The 21,370-nt window shown below is 41.0% G+C and overlaps 1 protein-coding gene across 3 annotated transcripts in view; it reads right to left on the bottom strand.

Moving 5' to 3' along the window:
* Positions 1 to 1,658, bottom strand: part of MLIP (muscular LMNA interacting protein) — a 415,413-nt gene extending 413,755 nt beyond the window's left edge. Inside the window, exon 1 of one of the 3 annotated variants that reach the window (XR_013276824.1) lies at positions 1,429 to 1,658. Coding sequence is in view for 2 of the 3 variants with exons in the window: in XM_077487812.1 (XP_077343938.1) it covers positions 1,429 to 1,491 (63 nt within the window). In the remaining variant the exon portion in view is untranslated. The remainder of the gene's footprint in view (positions 1 to 1,428) is intronic. The other 2 variants (XM_077487812.1, XM_077487813.1) reach the window with 2 other exon arrangements.
* Between the last annotated feature and the right edge of the window lie 19,712 nt (positions 1,659 to 21,370).

Here is a 21,370-nt window from a genome sequence, read left to right as displayed (position 1 = left end):
ATAACTGCTCTTTAATTGTCAAAATTGTATACCCTTAGATGTGGTCATCAAACATTCTCTTCTACAGTTGCTTTTTGGAGCTCTGGTAAATGACCAAATTTTGACATTGTTAGGAATACGTCTTTAAAGTGTATTTAAATTCCAACTACTTTTTTTCCAGATTTAGTAGGGTTTCAAATAGTCAAGTTGTCATTGCTTTTCTATGTCTATCAGTTAAAGTTCCCTCCACTGTTTATTCTCAGGGACAATACGGGAGGAAGGTGGAAAGCACCCAAAAGTAAGGGGAAAAGCACCTTTGACAGTTGTTACCATAAGAAATATACTGAAATATATCCTACCCAATTCTTGTGAAAACAAGAATTGGGTATTACCCCTCACATTTTCACCAAAATAAATTGCATTGCAAGGATGGATCTCCCAATGGGGATATAAACAGTGATAAAAACTTGACAGATCTAGAAAGCTAAATTTAGCTGATGTACTATTTTAAATGTCATGAAAAATATTTGCAACTCATTCTTTCAAGCAGCATTGCAAATTACTTTGTTCTTGCTTTGTAACTGCATTTGGCAGTGTGCGCTGAGGAAAAGCAGTGCATGTTGCATTTATTGTACAGCATGTTCTGACAATACCATTGAACTTTAGTAAACACAAAATTTTCAAAATGAAACAAAAAAATAGCACTGCAATGAGTGCTAACAATGAATTGCAGTACAGCATGCAGCATTGAACTACACATTAGTATGTATGTATTACATGTAAATGCGCCTTCCATGAACATTTCTACATTTAAAAAAAAATTGCATTATTCATATTTTAGACATTTTTTTTTTCATTAAATGGAATTTTTCATCATATAATCACCATATCAAGTGCTGTATTTCTTATGCAAAATTACAAAAGTACAAAGCACATTGGAAACAAAAATGTGTCTTTTCTTTTTGCTTTTCACACTGAGGGAGATACTAAAACTGGAGCACTCAGAATCTAGTCTGTACATGGTTGCCAATCAGCTTCTAATTTCAGCTTGTTCAATTTAGCTTTGAAAATAAAACCTGGAAGATAATTGGGGAGTAGCTGAACCAGATTTTGCACACTCCAGTTTTAGTAACCCCAAGTGTGTTTTAAGATATTTCACCACCTTAAAAAAAATTAAAAACAGTCCACTACCTTTATATAATTTAATATATAACCTCACCACCATAGCATATTCACTAATAAATGTGTTGCTGACTATGCTGTTAGTTTACAGATTTATATATATTATAATACTTATTTTTTTGAAACTGAATACAAACAGATGTGTACAGCTGTAATCACTAAACATCAAATCAGTAATACAAGACTAGCAGTAAGCGGCAGCTACTTTGCTTAACAAAGCATGACTAAGTCAGTGCATAACTCTAGACGAAATGTGGTCAGTCTTACCATAACCGGCTCTTTTAAGTCCTTGTTGGATATGGTTTTACTTTTATATCTTCCTAAATCCATACTCCATAGATAGATACTTAGTGAAATAAAACCATCTTCCTGCTTCTTGGTTATCACAGTGCCTTTCAGACTCCAGCTCTTCCAGCCTGTCCTGTGGATAACTTCTTGTTAACACTACTTTCCAATTATAGGTCCATGAAGCACACAAATAGTTCACAGTCTCCAGAGAAAGAAGACAGCTGGCTTCAGATAACAAGTCATGCAAAGCCAAGCTCAGTTTCAAAGCTACACTTTCTTATCTATAAAGCAACTTAAACAAGTGCAATTCAAAGACTGTGATATTCTTCAGTAATCACCAGAACACTTTATGATTTTTCCTATAGGCAAAGTACATTTGTTTAGCAGGTTGCTAGGTGTGAGTGCAGACATGCAACCTAAAAATAAATAAGTAAATATAACTGGTATTTTACTTTTGGAGCCAGAATAAAGATAAGCTGATATTGGCATGGTTGTTTGTTTATGACATTTTCCGACAGATGCCACTGTCTATTTCTTAAAGCAGTATTAAACCCAAAAGCAAACAATTATTATATTTCAGCTTACAAATTCTTAGATGTTATGGCTGCATTCATTGTCTTTTTTACTTTTCTTTCTTCAATTTTCATCTGGTAATCCAGCTAGCAGATGTGTGTTTTTTAACAAGTTTAAGCTCTCCAGCAGAATGTATAAGTTTACATAGATTGGAAAAAAACACCTAACACACTGGCAGGGGTGATTCAAATAATAAAATGATTCATGCAAAACCTTTATCCCAAAAGGAATAAAACAACTGTTTGCTGTAACTGATTATAAATTGTGAGCTGGAGTTTGGCTTCAATGTATTAGTACAATTAATGTATTTCTTATTCCTCTGGAGTTGTGTCTCACTAATAGAAGAGGTGTGTTACTGATCACAAGGGAAAAAAGTAAAAAAAAAAAAAAAATGAAAATTGATGCAGCCATCACATCTAAATGATTGCTAAGCTGCACTATAATACATTTTTGGTTTTGGGTTTAATACTGCCTTAAGTATACAGTTACTATTGATTGCTTGATTGCAACATATGTTTCAGGCAGCAGAGGGCAATCTGAGTTTTGGATCTACAATTTGTATACTATTTTGTCATTTGCTATGATAGTCACCAATGAATGAATGAATGAATGAAATACTTGTATAGCGCACAATGCGAACTGAATCGCCTCTAGATTCAAAACTGGCAACTGTTAAATGCTGGAATTTGTTGCAATGTTAATAAATCATATACTGAAATCCTGAAAAAGTCCATAAAGAAAAAGTCCAGATACTTAATTATGATAAATGCAAGTCAAAAAATAAATACATTGTAGAAAAGATTGCCAAATCTATTTAGCCATCCCTGAAAATCCCAACACTTAGGCTAAAAAGCATAGCCAGGTCCCTCACTTCCAATGTAGTCAAGCAATAAAAATGTTTTCAAGGGCTCACTCCAAGTCTGCTGATCAGACACTGAAAGCACTTATAATGTAAAATTCCACGTAGAGCATTAAATTCAGGCCTATTCAAGGTTTGGCCAAGGTTCTTTGAATATCAATATTCATGCAACTGCTTCATGACTCAGTATGTGAGCAGGGCCCTGCATACCAAAAATATAGCTGCAGTTTATTACAGTTCTTCTTTAATTTACCCCCCCATTGCCAGCAACCAACCAAAGCCTTATACTGACTGCCGATCTTCCTACAAGTGCTGTACAGCTCACTCTTCCAGCCAGTCCTATATGTCTTCTGTGCATGTAGAGAATTCTGGAGTCCATACCTCTCTTAATACAAGAAAGGACTTTGCTCGCTTTGGAAATTGCAGCTAGGCATTGCATGCTAATATTAAGCTTATGATCTACCCAAAGATCCTTCTTCATCATTGATTCTCTAGTTGTGTTCTCCCTAGTATGTATGATGCATGCCTATTCTTAGCCCCCAAGTGCAACACTTTACATTAACCACTTGACAACTGGGCACTTATACCCCCTAACTAATCAGACCAATTTTCAGCTTTCAGCGCTCTTACACTTCGAATGACAATTACTCAGTCATGCAACACTATACCCATATGAAATGTTTGTCCTTTTTTTTCACACAAGTAGAGCTTTCTTTTGGTGGCATTTAATCACCGCTGGATTTTTAATTTTTTGTGCTATAAATGAAAAAAGACCAAATAATTTGTAAAAAAAATAAATTTTTCTTTGTTTCTGTTATAAAATTTAGCAAATTAAGAATTTTTCTTCATAAATTTTGGCCAAATTTTATACTGCTACATATCTTTGGTAAAATAATCCAAATCAGTGTATATTATTTGGTCTGTGTGAAAGTTATAGAGTCCAAAAGCAATGGTGCCAATCACTGAAAATTGATCAGACCTGAAGTACTGATGGCCTAGCTCATTTCTTGAGACCCTAACAAGTCAGGACAGTACAAATACCCCCCAAATTACCCCTTTTTGTAAAGTAGACATTCCAATGTATTTAGAAAGAGGCATGGTGAGTTTTTTGAAGTTGTAATTTTTTCCCACAATTCTTTGCAAAATCAAGATTTTTTTTTCTTATTTTTATATCAGGTTATTTCTAACACACATCATATGCATACCACAAGTTACACCCCAAAATACATTCCACTACTCCTCCTGAGTATGGCGATACCACATGTGTGAGACTTTTACACAGTGTGGTCACATACAGAGGCGCAACATGCAGGGAGCACTGTCAGGTGTTCTAGGAGCATAAATTACACGTATAATTTCTTGACTACCTCTTACACCTTTGAAGGTCCTGGGGCACCAGGACAATGGAAATGCCTAAAAAATTACCCCATCTTGGAAAAAAAACAACTCGACGTATAATCTATGAGGCATGTCGAGTCTTTTGAGCATATCATTTTTTTCTACAAGTTTTTGGAAAATGTGGAAAGAAAATGAAAACCCTTTTTTTTTTTACACAAAGTTGTCCATTCATACAATATTTCTAACACATAGAATGTACATACCAAAAATGACACCCCCAAAATAGATTCTCCTACTCCTCCTGAGTACAGCAATACCACATGTGTGACACTTTTCCACAGCCTGGCCACATTTCTGAGCATGGATGGGATGGGATGGATAAATGCTGGAATGGGCCCAAGCAGCGCCGTGGGTACTACACATCCAGCCCACAGTGCTGCAGTACTTGATCTCTCCCCTCTCCCCTCACTCTGTACCAGTAGGTACAGAGAGGTGAGAGAGGAACTGGACGTGATCCATCATTTGACGGAGTGATCACATGTTAAACGGCTGCTATCAGTGCTCATTTACCTTTATCCATGATGCGTCAGGTCCGCTCACGGATATTCCCAGGAGGCGTGCGGGAGCAAGATTCTGGGAGGATGTCCATGGACGCCCTCCCAGAATAAGCCGACTGTGCTGCAGCCGTCTTTCATGTTACTTTTAATCCCAGACTCTATATCATTTATAAAGTTATTAAAAAGTAAGGGTCCCAACACTGAACCTTGGGGTACACACCGTCACACAAAATTGTCAGAAAATCTAATCGTTCAGAACGCGATGACGTAGAACACGTACGACGGAACTATAAATGGCCCAGTAACCAATAGCTTTCGTCTCGTAATTTATTCTGAGCATGCGTGGCACTTTGTCCATTGGAATTGTCTACACACAATCAGAATTTAAACAATCAGATTTTGTTGTCGGAAAATTGGAGCCCACACACAATTGGATTTTTCAACAACACGATTGCACTTTTTCCATTGGAAAGTCCGAGCCTGTACACTTTACCTTACATATGAGCCGTGTGTGGGGAACTGTGTCAAACGCTTTTGCAAAATTCAGGTATACTACACTCACAGCCACCCCTCTGTCCAAGGTTTTACTTACCTCCTCATAAAAAGAAATCAGGTTTGTTTGACAACTTCTGTCTTTCATGAATCCATGCTGTCTGTTGCTTAAAATATTTTTTTCCAGCAAGAACTCTTTTATTAACCACTTTCAGACCGGACCAATTTGCTGGTCAAAGACCAGGCCACTTTTTGTGATTCGGCACTGCGTCGCTTTAACTGACAATTGCGCGGTCGTGCGATGTGGCTCCCAAACGAAATTGATGTCCTTTTTTTCCCACAAATAGAGCTTTCTTTTGGTGGTATTTGATCACCCCTGCAGTTTTTATTTTTTGCGCTATAAACAAAAATAGAGCGACAATTTTGAAAAAAATGCATTATTTTTTACTTTTTGTTATAATAAATATCTCCCAAAAATATATAAAAAAAAACCTTTTTTCCCTCAGTTTAGGCCGATACATATTCTTCTACATATTTTTGGTAAAAAAAATCGCAATAAGCGATTATTGATTGGTTTGCGCAAAAGTTATAGCGTTTACAAAATAGGGATAGTTTTATAGCATTTTTATTAATAATTTTTTATTATTTTTTTTTACTAGTAATGGCGGCGATCAGTGATTTTTATTGTGACTGCGACATTGTGGGGGACCCATCGGACATTTTTGACACATTTTTGGGACCATTGTCATTTATACAGTAATCACTGCTATATAAATGCAGTGATTCTTGTGTAAATGACACTAGCAGTGAAGGGGTTAACCAGTGGGTGGCAGTGTAGGGGTTAAGTGTTCCTAGGGGCGTGTTACTAACTGTGGGGGGGTTGGGCTTTCATTTAGTGAACACTGATCTCTGCTCCAATCACATGGAGCAGAGATCAGCGTCACTAGTTGCTAGGCAGAATGGAGAAATGTTGTTTACAACGGCACTTCTCCATTCGGCCGCTCCGTGAGACGATCGCGGGGATGCCCGCGGCGATCGAGTCCGCGGGTCCCACGACCGCGACCGGGGCTCACAGGGCGGCAAATTTAAAGGGACGTACATGTACGCCCATTTGCCTGCCCGTGCCATTCTGTCGATGTACATCGTCGTGCGCTGGTCGGCAAGTGGTTAAACTCTTGGTCTTTTATTAAACTCTCCAGTATCTTCCCGACTATAGAAGTTAAACTAATAGGTCTATAGTTACTTGGTAAAGACTCTGATCCCTTTTTAAATATGGGCACAAGCCAGTGGTACCTTTCCAGTCATTAATGAGTCCCTAAATTTAGAAACAATGGCCTTGAAATGACAGAGCTCAATTCTTTTAGGATCCGTGGGTGGATGCCATCTAGTCCACCTGCTTTATCCATCTTTATTCTGTCTCAATATTTCTGGACCATATCCCTTTTGAGCCATTGTGGATCATTTGGGGCTGTGCCACTAACACCCCCATTATGGACATGAGTTCCCCCATGCTCCTTTGTATACACAGAACTGAAGAAAGTTTTTAATAAATTTGCCTTCTCTTTGTCCCAGTCACTCACTCCAGACCTGACCTTTTTTACTATTAATATATTTGAAGAATTTTTGGGGTTTGTCCTACTATCTTTTGTAATTGTCTTTGGTGTTGAATTTTTGCATCCTTGATTTCCTTTTTACATATTCTGTTGTATTCTTCATTAAAATTTAAACAATGATAGCGTTTCTTCATTTTTATATATTTTTTAAAACGCTCTTTTTTTAATTATTTCTAGCCATTTTAACTTTGGTCGTGAGACACAAAGGTTTTATTTTTAGCTATTTAAACATATTGCCCATGGGAATATACTTTGCAGAGAGTTTGCATAAAATCACTTTGAAGAATTCAGATTTCTGTTCTGTGTCCTTTGATGCCAATATTCCCTCCCAGTCAAAGTCCTGGAGAGCAGCCCTCATCCTTGGAAAATTTGCTCACTAATGCCCCGTACACATGAGCAGAATTTCTATCAGAAAAAGTCAGACGGGAGCTTTTCATCATATATTCCGACCGTGTGTATGCCCCATCTGACTTTTTACATTGAAAATTCCGGCGTACCTAGAAAGAGAACATGTTCTATATTTTTCCAATGGAACCAATTCCTATCGAGAAAACCACTCGTCTGTATGCTATTCCGACATACCAAACGTATGCTCTGAAGCAAGTATGAGACGGAAGCTATTGGCTACTGGCTATTGAACTTCCTTTTTCTAATCCCGTCGTACGTGTTGTACATGTTGTATGTCACTGCGTTCTTGATGGTCGGAATTTGGTGTGATCGTGTGTACGCAAGACAGCTTCAGCGGAATTCTGTCAGAATTCCGTCGGAAAAACATTCAGAGTTTATTCCGACGGGAAAACCGGTCGTGTGTACAGGGCATTGAAGTTAAGTGTTTTTATCTTACCCATATGTGTTTGTTGCTTACAGCTAACAATAAATGAAATCATGTTATGGTCACTGCTACCCAGATGTTCTTTTATATGAATATTGGCAATAAGCTCTACATGTTAGTCAAATAACAATCTTAGAAAAGGTCAGCAATGGCAGCCCCATTTCTCCAACGATAGGTTTCATGTATCCCCTTCACAACACATATATGTTGCATCCAGGAAGTGGACTTTTTTCTGGGCACGGCATATATTTGTTCCTATGCTTGTGCTAGATGCGTGCTCCTAGCACTGAGACCGAGCTGTCACTGATAGGACCAGGTCTCATACTAATCAGGAAATAAGAGAATGGCTCTCGATCACTCCATCACTGTAATAGCCTGTGTTTCAATATCACAATGATCATTCACTCATTTACGCTATACCAAAACATTACTTCAAGATAAAATTAACACCCACAAAGCTAGGCAGCCTAGACAGTCTTGCAGAGAGTCCATATCCCAAAAACATTTATTAAACAACATCAGCATCAGGGGCTTGATAGCTGCTGCTAATTCTGGACTGATTCATTTTGACAAATGTCAGCCTGTCAATGGAGTCTGTGGACAGACACATTCTTCTGTCACAAAACCTCCATCAGCACTGAATGTCCATTCAAAAAGCACACACCAGTGTGTTGTGAACAAAATATATGGTCCCTGACCATGCTTGCTGGACCACGTGTCAGCAGTAAGGTGGACCTTTTTGCTGACTGCCTTGCCCGCGATTAATGGGATTTTCAAGGATGCAAATTTCTGTCACAAGGTAAGCACACCCACAAAGGGAAAATCAAAAAATATAATTTATTACAAAATATACACGGTTAAAAATAGTAACAATATTCAGTCATGACAACAATGAACAAAATTGGTACTTGGTTACAAAAAGCTTGAACAGATACTTGTGTACATCTAGTAGCTGATGCGTTTCATAAACTAGATTACTGCTTCTTCTGGGCTGTTCACCATGCATCTGCATTGTCCAAGTTATAGAAAGATATAACATTAGTATCACAAATAACAATTTTAACAATCATTTTAGCAAAATTCAGCAACTTTTTTTATTATTCAAGTGCTCACCAAAATGTCCTGATCAAAAAAGGAATCACATCATCAAAGAGAGAGAGGATGAGTCAATTCCAGTGACAAACAGGTGATGTCAGGGTCACCAGTATGACCTCATGGATGTTGGACCATATATGTAGTTTAAGGAATTTTTTCTATTGATGATCTAAAAATCAAAGTATATATGTTAAGATGCATAGGTATATTGGTGACCCTGACAGTAATAAATATTGTTTTGATTATCGCTTTGTGGGTGTGCTTACCTTGTGACAGAAATTTGCATCCATGAAAATCCCATTAATCTTTGAGGGGTAGATTTGTTCCCCCTCTCTATCATTTGCCATTATACAATTGTTTTCAGATAACGGTGCGTCAATGTACCTTCGCCACATCCTTCTGCGGTGGAGGTGCATTGAAGACGTACTCGTCATCTGGACTGGAACTACTAATGAACTTTCTGAATTCATGGCCTTTATATCAGTTGATCAGTTTTATCTGAAATTCACAATGTAATCGGATATTTACAGCATTCCGTTTTGGGATTTTCATAAATCCAGATGGATCGATTCATAGTGCTCTATACCACAAGAAAACTGTGAGAAATACTATTCTACACTACTTTAGTGCTCATCCTCGTTCATTGATAAAATAGCATTCCGTTTAGCCAATAACTTAGGTTACACCGTAATTGTGTTAGGGAGGAAGACTTTGAGAAGGAAGCCAAAACGCTTTTTGGACGGTTACTCAACGTTTACTCAACATTTTGTAATAAATAATATTTTTTGATTTTCCCTTTGTGGTTGTGCTTACCTTGTGACAGAAATTTGCATCCGTGAAGAAGAACAGATCAAGATCCAGCAACACAGAGTTCCAGTTCTCGGTGCCTATCCGGTGATCTGCAGCCATCGGGTTCCTGCCAGGACCTGACCTGAGCCACCTGCTACATCGGCCCTCATGCCATTCTGTGTCTTTGAGTAAGCTGCGCTAAATCATAAAATTCAATGAAGTAAAAAACATTAGACAAAATTTCAATAATAATGTGCAAAGTTAGGCCCATTACCCCCAGTCCTAAAGAATAAGGGTTATAGGATAATTGATCATAGTGAACAACGAAAAAAGAAAAAACAAAAACAAAAAAATATAAAACAAAATAGTGAACACCCAATGTGTAATTATATAAATATTTAAATTCCAACAGTCCAATATAGATGAAATCGTCAAATCTTCTACTGTGTAGCAAGTGCTTGATCCACTACCATACAGCCAAAATTACTCCTTGCCAGAATTTCATGACCCCCCACTACAGAGGGTCACCAACAGCATGTAACAATAGATATCTCCCACTTCAGAAGGGTCTCAGCTGTTCTCCTCCCTCCACCGATATCATGACCAGGTTGTCAAACAAGTATCTTTAGTTATCTCCCATATATTAGGTCATATGTGCCAATTCCATGCAGAAGAAATGAAGCTCTAATAGTGTAAAACCTTTTAATATAACTCAAATATAAAAACAAAAATGCACTTACAAAGCACAAAGGAAAGATCAGCCTTAAGTCCGATGCGCCGGCCGGACGCAAACGGACAAAACTCGTCGTCCCTGGGTACAATTCATTCGTAAGGGTTGACGTCAGCGCATCGCTCAGCCCTACGCGTTTCGCAAAAATTGCGACATCCAGGGGCCCCTGTCACCCTGTCCTTGTCACTTCAGCTCCTTGGGAGAAATATTCCGGTACCAGCTATAGTCGACTCCGGGACTTGCAGCTGTTTCATGGATAAGGACTATGATCACCATCACCAAATCCCTTTAAAAACAAAGACCTATCAGCTGTCCATCCATCTGGCCTATGGGTCCCATCTCAGGTCTGGGCCTATAACACATGAGACCTGCCCGCTACTGGCTGCATCTGATATGGGTCATTATGAACACTTACGCCTGGGAATTATTCCATCACCTTTGTTTCCCATTATCTTGGGCATTCCCTGGGTGCAGGCCCCCAACCCGCAGATAGACTGGGTTACAGGGAAAATTACATTTTCTTCTCCCTACTGCCAGCAGGCCTGCCTTCACCCCATTTCCATGATACCTGCACCTCTTCTGGGGGTATATACTGACTCTCCTGTGTCTCAGCTCATACCTGCAGTTTATTACGAATTCCTGGATGTTTTTGATAAACAAAAGGCAGATGCTCTGCCATCTCATTGCCCGTATGACTGCCCAATTGAACTGTTGCTGGGCTCTGAAATCCCCTTTGGACAAATTTTTCCCTTCTCCCCCAGGCGCTGTAATTTTCTTTTGTGGAAAAGAAAGATCATACCTTGCACCCTTGTGTAGACTACCGGGAGTTGAATAAAGTCACTGTCAAGAACAGATACCCTTTACCTTTGGTTCCAGAACTCTTTCAACATTTTAAGACTTCTGTTGTATTCACAAAACTTGACTTACGAGGGACATATAACCTAGTATGAATCCGCAAGGGGGATGAATGGAAAACAGCCTTCCACACTAGATTTTGACATTATGATTATGAGTATTTTGTTATGCCCTTTGGGCTGTGAAATGCCCCAGCAACATTCCAGCATTTTGTATTTTGCAATATTTTCAGAGACTTCCTTGAATTATTTCTTATCATATACCTAGTTGATATCCTCATCTTTTCTAATGCTCTCTCGACACACAGTGAACATGTGAAAAGGGTTCTTGGTTGGCTAAGAGACCATGGACTATATGCCAAGGCCGAGAAGTGTGAATTCAAGCAAGACACCATCCAATTCCTGGGATTTATCATCTCCACCTCAGGCATCTCCATGGATCCCCAAAAAGGTCAAATCCATCCTAGAATAGCCCCTTCCTATAGACAGGAAGAGTACGCTGATGTTCATTGGATTTCTCAACTTCTACCGCAAGTTCATTAAGGATTTCTCTGCCATTATCGCTCCTATTACCCAACTGACGAAACAGAATACCCGCTTCCAGTGGACACCTGTAGTGCAAGCTGCCTTTGACCAACTGAAAGCCCTGTTTGCCTCAGCTCCCATCTTACAACATCCAGACCCTGCATTACCATATGTTCCCAAGGTGGATGCTTCTGAGAATGCTGTGGGTGTCATCCTGTCACAGTGCCAGGGGTAAAGTCACTACTGCATCCCATTGCCTTTTTCTCTAGGAAACTTAGCCCAGCAGAGAGGAATTACGACGTGGGTGATGGTGTATTATTAGCCATAAAGACAGCCCTGGAAGAATGTTGTTATTTGCTGGAGGGAGCATCCCACCCCATTTTGATCTTTACCGATCATAAAAACCTTGAATACCTTAGAACAGCCAAGCGGTTAAGACCTTGGCAGGGCAAGTGGGCGCTATTCTTCTACCGCTTCTCCTTCCACATTATTTTTAGGCCGGGTTCCAAGAATAGCAAGTCTATCACGTATGTACCCAGAAGAATGAGAATCCTGTCAGGCAGACACAATCCTGCCTGCGCAAAGTTTTTTACTACTACAAGTAGACCTGATCACCCAGCTAAAGCAGGCGTCCACAAAGGACATTTTACCATCAGGTATCTGTTTTCAGGAACAAGATGGATTATTTGTACACAATCAAAAAGTGTTTGTGACCCCGAATCTGCGCCCAAAGATCCTGAGTCTCTGTCATGACAATCCCTTAGCAGGACATTTTGGGGTAACCAAGACAGTGGAGCTCGTGCAATGTTCCTTTTGGTGGCCGGGTTTAAGGCCCGACTCCAAGAGTTATGTGAACACCTGTGGGGTCTGTGCCCAAAACAAGAATGATAAAGTAAAATCCTGGGGTCTGCTAAGACCACTACCCATTCCCAAGAGGCCCTGGGAGATGATTAATATGGATTTCACTGTTGAACTTCCACCATCTGTAAAATTTAACACCATTTTTGTGATCGCGGACAGATTGACCAAGATGGCCCATTTTATTTCTTTAATAGGAACTCTGTCAGCAACAGAGACTGCTTGCACCTTCATCAGTGAGGTAGTCAGACTCCATGGGGTACCCGGCAGCATCACCTCGGACTGAAGGGTGCAATTTACATCCAGATTTTGTAAAGAGCTTTGTAAGATGTTGTAAATTGAAATTTATTTTTCTTCAGCATACCACCCCCAGACTAACAGTCTAACGGCCAAACTGAATGTACAAACCAGAATCTAGAACAATATCTTCAGTGCTTCTCATCCTTTGCCCAGGATGACTGGACATCACAGTTACCCCTGGCAGAGTTTGCATACAACGATACGGTTCACTCAACTACGGGACAAACCCAACTTTCCTACCTGACATTTTGCCTGATCCCTTGGTTCCCGCAGTCCAAGAAAAATTAAACACCCTTCAATTGAATAATAAAGTATTAAAAGAAACATCTCCAAAGCACAACAAGATAATAAGACAGACCCTTTCCCCAACCTGGTAGGAAGACGCAGGCAGGCGTATGCGGTCAGCATGGAGTCTGTACCTATCATTAGCATGATGGAAAGCCTCCTGAACTTGTACCCAAGTGGAACGAAGACCACAGAGATGCTCCTCTAATGCAGGAATACTCTGCAGAACAAACAAGTCAGGAAACATGGAAGGTTGGAAACCATACGCAGAAGAGAACGCAAGCTGGATTCCCAACTGTGCACAAAAAGCTCGCCAGAACAGGGAGACAAACTGACTGCTTCTATCCGAGACAATCACCTAGGGTAGCCCATGTAAGCGAAAGATCTCCCGAGCAAAAAAGGAAGCCAGTTCCTTAGAGGTGGGCAACTTCTTAAGTGGAATACAATGACACATCTTAGAGAACCGGTCAACCACCATAAGGATAACAGTGTTGCCTTGGGAGTTGGGCAATTCCACAAAGAAATCCATAGACAGGTGAGTCCAGGGCCTCTCTCCATTGGGTATGGGTTGTAGGAGGCCCACTGGAAGGTGTTGTAGAGTCTTACTCTGAGCACACACAGGACAGGCAGCTACGAAGGCAGTAACATCAGCCCATAGACTAGGCCACCAGAATTGTTGGGAGATGGCCCAAATGAGTTGATTCTTCCCAGGATGGCCAGCTGCCTTGGGAGAATGGTAAGTCTGGAGCACTGCAGTACGGAGACTCTCTGGGACAAAGCAGCGGTCACAAGGTTTCTCAGGAGGAGCATGGACCTGAGCAGCAATAATTTTGTCACCCAAAGGAGAAGTAAGACTGGTGCGAACCGTAGCCAAGAAGAGGAATCATAGGAATCCGAGAGACCATGAGAAAAAGCAGCCACAAGGGCCTCATTGTTCCAAGCAACCTCTGCTGCCAGAGTACAGAATTAAATGGCATAGTCGACAACAGTTCGTACTCTGTTTGATGGACATGAGGCACTTGACAGCAGAAGCGGAGCGTGCGGGAACATCAAATACCCTTTTAAAGGAGGCCACAAACTGAGGGTAACTCAAGACAACAGATTTTTGCGTCTCCCATAGAGGGTTAGCCCAGGCCAAGGCTCTCTCAGAAAGCAAAGATATCACGAAACCTACTTTGCTTCTGTCCGTGGGAAACACGTGGGGCAGCATCTCGAAATATATCTCAACCTGATTGAGAAACCCTCTGCATTGAACTGGATCACCCCCAAATCACTGGGGAAGCGGAGTGGAACCAGACATACCTCTTATAGAGGTAATACTCGAGGCGGGTGCCTGCACAGAGACTGGTGCAGCAGCAGGGATGGCCTGTGACTCAGGTTGTACCAGAGCAGCCACCACGGGGGATTCCAGGTGAGCTGTGCGGCTCATGAGCATTTGTAATGCCATGGCAAACTGATCCATGAGGTGATCTCGCTCATCCAATCTGGAAAAAAATATTACCAACAAGTGGATTGACTGTATCTTAATTCATGGCCTTCGCCTACTGTCAGAAACTATGAATCAGACCGAGACAGTTGTACAATTAAATCACACTTGTTTATTAAATAAAAATAAAAAGGTAAATAGAAAAAGCGTAGTCAAAGCATAACCAGAGTCCAGTAACCGGATAGAGTAGTCAGCCAGGCCAGAGTTCAATAACCAGATTGGGAAATAAGCCAGGCCAGAAGTCAGGGATCCAAGTGGAGCAACAGCAAGCAGGAGTGGGACCAGAAGGGATGTCAGCAAGCCAGTCTTTAAACAGAACCGCAGGAGATGGTTTCTTGTGATGTGACCAAGGCGAAGGCAGAGGTGAAGTGAGCTGGACAGCTTTAAGTGGGCAGGTCAAACGAGCATGATCAGGAACAGCTGGGAACTGTGGAGAGAGATGAGAGCTGGCAATTAGCTGACAGCTGAGCAGCCATCCCAGAGAAGGAAGGGCTAAGCCAGCCCTGACAACACGCCCATGACCAGGCACACGTACACGCACTTGTGCACGCATTGGCGCCAACCAGTCTATTTAAACAGAGCAATGTCATACACACATTGCTGAGTGGTCTTTCGGCTAGTACCTGTTTACCTGTGTTTGGAAATAGGAAGATGCCCCAAGGGATAATACGGGCAAGAGACCATAAACAGGATAATCAAAAAAAAGACAAAAAGTATAAAAATGTGTACATTAAATGTATAACAATATGGACATCTAAAAACATAAAGTGGGACTGAGATGTCAATATAGAAATACAGTTTGCTCAGCACTGCAGTATACAATACATAAATGGACTTTAAGTCAAAAGAATTAATACACTGTAAATATTGCAGAAGAAACCCTACATGTTTTGCAAACCACAAAAAAGACATTTTCATTTTGTATAATGTCTACTTCCTTCTTCAGGGGTTGGGTAAGAGCTTGCTAATATATTTCTATCAAGAGAAGTATATATGTATGAATAAACAGGAATACTTAAACAGTAATATAACATGTAACAATTGTTTTCCGAAAGGCAGATACATGTAATATTGATGCAAATAAATACTCACAAATTACATGTTCCCTTTTAAAAAAAGAGATGATACACAGCGTCATTGCAAAAAGATGGTCTCCCAGGTCCAAAAATCCACTAGGCTGTGTATTGACCATGGGGTAGGGACAGATACGAAACTGCCCTAATCACTAGGATCGTACTACCGACTGAAGTATATTAAGAGTAGAACCAGAACCTGCGAACAGACCTAAACTTCGTGTGAACTTTAGAACCCTATTAAAGTCTATAGGACTCGAACGTTCAAAATATTAAGTGCTAATTTTAAAGGCTAATATGCAAGTTACTGTCCTAAAAAGTGTTTGGGGACCTGGGTCCTGCCCCAGGGGACATGGATCAATGCAAAAAAAAGTTTTAAAAACTGCAGTTTTTTCAGGAGCAGTGATTTTAATAATGATTAAAGTGAAACAATAAAAGTGCAATATTCCTTTAAATTTCGTACCTGGGGGCATCTATAGTATGCCTGTGAAGGGGCGCATGTTTCCCCTGCTTAGAACTGTCCCTGCACAAAGTGTAATTATGCAAGGAAAAAAAGTCTTTTAAAATCACTTTGAATTGTCAGCTCCCGTAATACAGAGAACACTCAATTCATTCATTGATAAACAAAAAAAAAGCGTGGGGTTCCCCTAAATTCAATTACCAGGCCCTTCAGGTCTGGTATGGATATTAAGGGGAACCCCGCGTCAAATAAAAAAAAAAATTGGCAAGCCGCAGGAAAAGAGGGGGGGACGAGAGAGCGCCCCCCCCTCCTGAACTGTACCAGGCCACATGCCCTCAACATTGGGAGGATGCTTTGGGGGTCTGTGACGCCTCAAAGCACCATGTCCCCATGTTGATTGGGACAAGGGCCTCATCCCCACAACCCTGTCCGGTAGCTGTGGGGGTCTGCGGACGGGGGGCTTATCAGAATCTGGAAGCCCCCTTTAACAAGGGGACCCCCAGATCCCGTCCCCCTGTTTTAAATGGTAAGGGGGTACAAAAGTACCCCTACCATTTCACAAAGAAAGTGTAAAAAATGGTTAAATAAGACAAACACACTTTTGAAAAATTCCTTTATTAAAAATAAAAAAATAAAAAAAAGATTCCAGCGGTGCTAATGCACTCTTACTATCCAGAGATGGATGATCATCTCTCCAGGGTCCAGCGATGGCTGATCTGATCCAGTGATGGGTGATTTTCAGTCCAGCGCAGTCCATCCATGCATCCGTCTTCTGTCTCCACTGAGGAGACACTGCGGGGATCCCAGCGCTGACATTTCTTATATTAGGAGGGCGGGGCCACCCGTCACCTGACCCCACCCCCTCTGACGCTGGTGAGGGAAGCCAGGGGTTCCCCATGACGTATGGGTGACCCCGCCCCCCTCTGATGTAACGGAAACCTGCGTTACAGACCACCAAAGCATCCTCCCAATGTTGAGGGCATGTGGCCTGGTACAGTTTAGGAGGGGGGGCGCTCTCTCGTCCCCCCCTCTTTTCCTGCGGCCTGCCAGGTTGCGTGCTCGGATAAAGGGACTGGTATGGATTTTTAGGGGAACCCCATGTCAATTTTTTTTTAAATTTGACGCGGGGTTCCCCTTAATATCCATACCAGACCTGAAGGGCCTTGTAATTGAATTTAGGGGAAGCCCACGCTTTTTTTTTTTTTATCAATGAATGAATTGTCGGCTCTGTAATACAGAGACCACTCATTGAGTGTTCTCTGTATTACGGGAGCTTACAATTCAAAGTAGTTTTAAAATACTTTTTTTCCTTGCAAAATGACACTTTGTGCAGCGACAGTTCTAAGCATGGGAAACATGCGCCCTTTCACAGGTATACTATAGACACCCCCCAGGTATGAAATTTAAAGGAATATTACACTTTTATTGTTTCACTTTAATCATTATTAAAATCACTGCTCCCCAAACACTTTTTAGGACAGTAATTTGCATATTAGCCTTTAAAATTAGCACTTTAGATTTCTCCCATAGACTTGTACAGGGTGTTCCGGCTTTTCGAATTTGCCGCGAACAGCCCAAATTGTTCACTGTTCGCTGAACAGGCGAACAGGCAATGTTCGAGTCGAACATGAGTTCAACTCGAACTCGAAGCTCATTCCTAATTAAGAGTCTAGTGTTAAGTGGATCTGTATAGGAAGCCGGAACAATTTCCACTCCCGCAGGGCGGCAAGTTAGAGCTTGCAGGAAACACCAAGAAAAAGGGGGGAAGCGGGCATGAAGAGCACAGATCTAGCAAATAAAAAACAACAAAAAATTGTATATATACACATTCCATAAGTATGTGCACATACATATCAAATAAGGTGCTCAAAAATCAGCTGGGCAGGAGTCATCTCCCAGCATGAAAGCAGAAAAATGATCAAAAGGCTGCAAAAATATATAGCAAAAAGCTAGAGTTTCAGACAAAAAGAAAGTAGGCAAGTATATCAAGCGTATATACAAGGCAAATACATGACTTGTCTCTTACCTTTGGTGTTGTTCCTCTCAAATTCATGCAGATGAAATGACCACCTAGGCTGTGCAGCAATCATGTGCTGCACCTGTACAATTTAAATAGCTGGGGAGTGGAGATGGACAGAAGGTGGCAGGCAATTGCAGCTCATAAAAGATAAAGGGTGTGTAAAAAAGGCATGTAAGGAGCCAATAGGTTTAATGAGATAATGCACCAAATGTGTGGAAATCATTTCCACACATTGATATCATGTTACCGTCCATGTATTCCTAAACAAAACCCTCCAACAGTGGCCCCTCTGCTGGTGTGGCGTCCGGTGACACCACGTTTTCCTGTGTTTGATCTGTTCCAATGTTCCCGTGTTTGACCCAGCTTGTACCTGAACCTTTCCTTGGACTTCTGCCTGCCTTCCTGTGACCCCGGCTTGTGTTTGACCCTGTACCTGCTTCATGTTTCTGTACTGCGCTGGCCAACTGTGTACTGAACCCGGCCTGTATTCTGTCTTCGTTTCTGCCTCACGTTCCGGTACCTGCTCTGCTCGGCTGTTGATGACCTCCTGGCTTATGTTCCGACCACGCTTCCGCCTGTTGATCCAGCAACATGGAGTTCCAGTTCTCCGTGCCTATCCGGTGATCTGCAGCCATCGGGTTCCTGCCAAGACCCGTCCTGAGCCACCTGGTACAATGGCCCTTGTGCCACTCTACAGCTCAGTCTCCATCAGGTACGTGACAACAAGACCTAATACAGCACCTTGAAAAGTACAATAAGAATGTAATATTCAAGAAAGAGCAGACATTTTACAAGGATAAACTCGCTCTCTCAGGTAGTTACGCATACAGGTGGCAGAAGGGGTTACCTAACAAAAGAGGGAGACTGTTTAAACAAAAATTCCATCAAGATACCTTAATGTATAAATCAGATTCTGATTTGTCTGTCTCTTCCTCTATTTCTTCCTAGAGATGACAGAATGCGGCACAAAAAGGAACCTCCGGAAAAGGACACGCACAAAAACCCAAAAACCCGGTAGAGGTGGTGGGTCGAATACACATGGTGGTATCAATAAGAAGCGTATATGGTTTCCCCTCAGAGACCCCATAGGGGCCCTAATCAAGGGAACAACATGGGATCCTCCTTGGGTGCATGTGGTGAATCATTAATGGATATAACACAGCTATCAATGTTCAGCGACAAAGTAACATTCCAACTATATCTAAAGAACTAGGAGCTACTCCTAAAACCAACGTAACTAAACCTAACACTAACTCAGGTTCGGCCCCTTTAGGTCCAGGTTATGCCCCCTATACCCTGATAGTACACACATGTATGGGCAAGATAGACCAATTTGTGCTAAAAAAAAACACAGAGCAATCAGGACTAGACATAGTCAACTTATCGTCCTATCCCCTGTCTCTGATGGAGACTGAGGTACTCAGATTGGGCCTCAGCTTCTGTCCCTTGCAGAAGATTGATAAATTTGAACTCACAAAAGACTTGAATTTATTTGCAAGAAATTTGACGTTCAAATAAATCTTCGACAAGGACAGGGGACGGATGGAGACAATGGAGGATGAGATGTACAAAGGTTTTAAAGTCCAAGACTTCCGTGGTTTAAAAACACTCATTCAGCTATTAGACAAGAATGAGAGTTATGGTATGGATGAGCAGATCAACCCCTCTTCCTCTGCACATAAAATCGGAACCACATAAATTTAAGGTCAAATCTACTATGTTGCCCCATTTACAGACATGTCCAGCTGTTAGAGCATTTCTTAAGCAGACTATGAAGCATGTCGAGAGGATCTCTTTCCCGCCATGCTTTGTAAATAACCTTACTCAAAGACAGCAATCTGCCCTTAAGAATATTACCCAAAATGATCAGATTATTGTGAAACCAGGCGATAAAGGTGGTAATGTGGTCATAATGGATAGAGACCAATATGTAAAGATGTGCGATACAATCTTGAGCAACAATGAATGGTATCAATTGATACCTCGAGATGTATTGACAGATTTGAGAGTACAATACAAAGCTATTATTGCTGGGGCATACCAGCAGGACCTGTTTGAATACCTGGAAGTTAAATGGCCAATTAAAAAAAAATCAAAAAAATCCCCCTAGTCACCCAATAGTCTCTGGCATCGGGTGTCATACAGAAAAAGCTAGTATCTATGTGGATACCCAAATAAGACCCATGTTATTGGACTTTTGTTGTATCTAAAACATATTTTGGAATTACTTTAAAGTTATTGAGGGTCTCACCATTCCTGTGGGTGCCATATTAGTAGCCATCGACATTGAAGCACTTTACTCGAGTATCCCTCATAGAATCAAAGTGGTTTCAGGCTTCTTGCGTGAACAGGATAAAAACTGGAAACTATGTAACTTCGTCATTACCTTACTGAGACACATATTGACCTCAAATGTCTTTTTGTTCAATGGATCCACATACCTTCAGGTGCAAGGGGTTGAGTGTGCCCCATTATATGCCAACTTGTACCTGGGGGGAGGGAGAAACAATTGTTTTGGTTAATGGTGCATCAATGTACCTTTGCCACATTCTTCGCTGGTGGAGGTACATCGACCATGTCATCTGGACTGGAACTACTAATGAACTTTCTGAATTCATGGCCTTTATATTGGTTAATCAGTTTAATCTGAAATTCACAATGCAATTGGATATTTACTGCATTCCATTTTTGGATTTATGACTTTTCATGAATCCAGATGGATTGATTCATAGTACTCTATACTGCAAGGAAACTGTGGGAAATACTATTCTACACTACTCTAGTGCTCATCCTCATTTATTGATACATAGCATTCAGTTTAGCCAATATCTTAGGTTGCGCTGTAATTGTGCTAGGGAGCAAGACTTTGAGAAGGAAGCTAAAGAGCTTTGTGGGTAGTTACTCAACAGGGGATATAGCAAAAAGGTCCTCTAAAGGGCCTATCTAAGGGCAAGACTAAATCAGCGTGAGCAATTCATTTTCAAAACTAGATGGCAGATTAAGAATCCCACAAAAAAAAAATGATCACCACTTTTAGTGCCCATCAAGATCAATTTTGTGCACTAATAGCGCAAAATAGGAGGTCTCGAGCCATAAGGGATAGTCTTGTACACAGCCATCTTTCACCTTTACCAATAATGGAGGGAGCTGTGGGAGGTAATGGCACATACAAGTGTGGCAAT

This window comes from Lithobates pipiens, unplaced genomic scaffold (assembly GCF_037356315.1).
Source record: "Lithobates pipiens isolate NorthernLeopardFrog02 unplaced genomic scaffold, aLitPip1_a1.2 Scaffold_18, whole genome shotgun sequence".
In the NCBI taxonomy this organism is placed as follows: domain Eukaryota; kingdom Metazoa; phylum Chordata; class Amphibia; order Anura; family Ranidae; genus Lithobates; species Lithobates pipiens.
The sequence above is the reverse complement of the archived record's forward strand: the minus strand, read 5'-3'. Positions and strand labels throughout refer to the sequence as shown.